This window comes from Pteropus vampyrus, unplaced genomic scaffold (assembly GCF_000151845.1).
Source record: "Pteropus vampyrus isolate Shadow unplaced genomic scaffold, Pvam_2.0 Scaffold362, whole genome shotgun sequence".
NCBI classification, from domain to species: Eukaryota; Metazoa; Chordata; class Mammalia; order Chiroptera; family Pteropodidae; genus Pteropus; species Pteropus vampyrus.
The window spans coordinates 922,449-925,578 of record NW_011889143.1 but is presented as its reverse complement, the minus strand read 5'-3'; the positions used below and the strand labels follow the sequence as shown (position 1 = coordinate 925,578).

General features: G+C 52.6%; 1 protein-coding gene across 1 annotated transcript; it reads left to right on the top strand.

Moving 5' to 3' along the window:
• The first annotated feature begins 440 nt into the window (after positions 1-440).
• Positions 441-1,735, top strand: LDOC1 (LDOC1, regulator of NFKB signaling). Its single transcript, XM_011379514.2, has one exon. It carries the CDS (start codon positions 501-503, stop codon positions 942-944), a length of 444 nt encoding a protein of 147 aa, XP_011377816.1. The 5' UTR covers positions 441-500; the 3' UTR covers positions 945-1,735.
• Positions 1,736-3,130: the final 1,395 nt, after the last annotated feature.

Genomic DNA, 3,130 nt, shown 5'->3' with positions numbered 1-3,130 from the left:
ATCACACAAACGAAATCTGGTGGCCAGAGGCCCATCGGAAAACACTGAATTGTGTGAGTCGGCTGGGTTGAAGGGTGGTTAATCCTTTAAACTTGAACAGGTTGGTCCTCTCTGAGAGATGGGTATCAGCGGTGGCTGAGTCCCGGCTAATACCGGTCTCACATCCAGGGATTGGCCACAGTTCCCTGCCGTGGTCTAGAGAACTACCAGCTCTCAGCCTCAAGACCCTGCCTGCCCCTTCCCTGGCCACGCCCTCCCGGTCACGTCGCCGCGACCCACCCCACTCTGACCACGCCCCCACGCTGCGCCGGTATCTTCTGCGGGCACGCTCCCTCCCCCCTCGCTGCCGCGCCGGCCGCGTGAGCGACTTTGTGGGCGGGTCTTGCGCAGCCCCTGGCCACCCGCGCCTCCTGGACACGCACTTCCTGCGAGGCGTCCGTGCGCACCTTAGGCGATCCGAACAGAGCTGAGCCCAGTCCTGCCCTTCCAAGCTGTTCGCCATGGTGGACGAGCTGGTGCTCCTGCTGCACGCGCTCCTGATGCGGCACCGCGCCCTGAGCATCGAGAACAGCCAGCTCATGGAACAGCTGCGGCTGCTGGTGTGCGAGAGGGCCACCCTGCTGCGCCAGGTACGTCCGCCGAGCTGTCCGGTGCCCTTCCCCGAAACGTTTAACGGCGAGAGTTCCCGGCTCCCCGAGTTTATCGTGCAGACGGCGTCTTACATGCTTGTCAACGAGAACCGGTTCTGCAACGACGCCATGAAGGTGGCCTTCCTGATCAGCCTGCTCACCGGGGAAGCCGAGGAGTGGGTGGTGCCCTACATCGAGATGGATAGCCCCATCCTGAGTGATTACCGGGCCTTTCTTGATGAGATGAAACAGTGTTTTGGCTGGGACGACGACGGAGAAGTCGACGGTGATGACGAAGAGGAAGATGATTACTAGGCCCGGAGACCCTCGGGCCTCCAAGGGGGAGGGCCCCTCACGCCGCCACCTCCCCCCAGCCCCGCCCTGAGCAGTCGTGTACCCCCTAGCCCTCGGATCTTCTACCCTACCCCTGCCCTCTGGTTCTCTCCGTCGTCCCCAGAGTGCTTGTCTTTGTTCCAGGAATTGTGCTCCAGTTAGTTACCTGCTGCTGGGGCTGGGGGTTCGCTCTGAAGCGCGCTCTCACCCACTCTGGCCAGCCCCAGGATGCACCCCTGCTAATTTGGACTGTGTCCTGAGCCCCAGTTATAGGGCAGGTCCCTGTTACAAACTGGTCAGACTATGCACAGCCCTGCCAACTGCCAGGCCTACATCTGCCCAGAGACTTCAGCTGCCACTACACCACCGTCCACCACACTTCAGCGACAGACCGCCGCCTTTGGAGCTAAGGACCAACCTAGAAAAATGCCTGAGTTGGCTCCACCTCCTTGGACATTTATTTGGACAGATCGCCTAGCCCTGAAGGGGCCACTCTTTCAACCTACTTAGTTCCTTATCTATTTCCAGAGCTCTCCCGTGCTTGCTGCAGAGGCCTAGTGTGCTTGGCAGCTAAATCGTAGACATTGCTTTTCTCCTATGCACCAGTTTTGCACAGCTGTCATTTTTCCTTTAAAAATTGCAGCAGTCCCACAGATGTGCGCATTTGGACAAAAGCACTAAAAAACAAACCAAAACAGGCACTTAGCCCAGCTTCTCACTACTACCTGGAAAAAGCATTTGGCGTTCTTTTCAATAAATATCAAGCACTGCGGAAAAAAAGGAGTGTCTTTTTAATGGTTAAGGGCTATCACTGGCCTCTACCACTCTCACTCTGACTCCCATTATTCCTATTGAGATCAGGAAACTTAGTTCAATCTCAATGTTCTCCATTGTCGTCTCTAGGCTACAGAGGACAGCTACCACAGGGCTTCATAGGGATTCTGGTTCTCTTACCAAGGCATTTCTTAAAGCTCAGGTGAAGGGAATGTCCTCTGGGGCCTCCAGGGTGACATGGGTAAAGGGCGAATGAGCTTATCCCACACTGGGACACTTTTGAGAGTGAAAAGGGGCACTATTAATGATTAGACTGAGACAACAGGCATAAATCAGGACACATAAAATGTTCCTATCTTCCTGAGCCTTTTGGTATCTTTCTCAACACTGCCAGGGAAGTTCTGCCCCTTCATCTTTATTGCCTGTGGGGTGCTATTGAGTTCAGGCTTTGATAATGGAGCACACTATGTTAATCCCCCTTTCAGGTGCTTGAGCTAACATTAAATTCTGGATCCTGAGTAAGTGCACTATAACAAATAGAGCCTGATCTCAATGCTTCACCCTCCTTGGGCAGACACCCTTAGAATCCTCACCTATACCTGTGCCCCAGATTCCTGTATATGGAAATTGGCAAGGTGCCTGGCTATCTCCTGAACCAGACCTTCTATGGCTGAGCTATTCTGAGATCAGTGGGCCTGGGTGGAGGGGGCTCAGAAGCTTAAGGGAGTGCCCGGGGTGCTGAGAAGAATCTTCATACCTTTGTGAGGTCGTTATCCCAGGTTAAGTTATTGAAATGTTAAATCAGAGAAGCTTGCTTGAGGGATTTGTGGGGTCTGCCTCTGCCATCCAGGAAGGTTCGTGAGGATTTGAGGAGTACAGAGTTCTCATTCTCATCTATATCTGCCCAAATGTCATTGTACCATGCCCGGAGCCAGCCATACCTTAGGACTAATAATGAATTTTGATAATAAATTTCCTTATTGTTTAAGAAGATCCTTTGAGGCTGGGTATTTTTTTTATTTGTACTGGTAAACCACTCTGTGGATTAAATGAGATACTGATTACCTCAGAGGTATGAATTTGATGAAGTCACACCCATGAGGTATTTAGGATTCTCCCTGCTACAGTACACATGGGCTGTTACTACCAGGCCTGAGAACCAAAGTCTTGCTTGGGAGGCAGATCTCTCGCTATGATCTTGGCTTTAGTTGCTATGAAGAGGAGCAGAGCAAGCTCAGGGAGAGTGGAAATGAGAGCATGGCCAAGATCTCACTTACTCTTTAGAATCTGACATGAAGTCAAAGAGAGCCAGTTTACTTGGGGAACAGGCAAAGCCTGGGACAGGAGTTATTTCTCAGGCCTAGGAAAGTTGTTTCTGGAGGGTAGGAACTGGG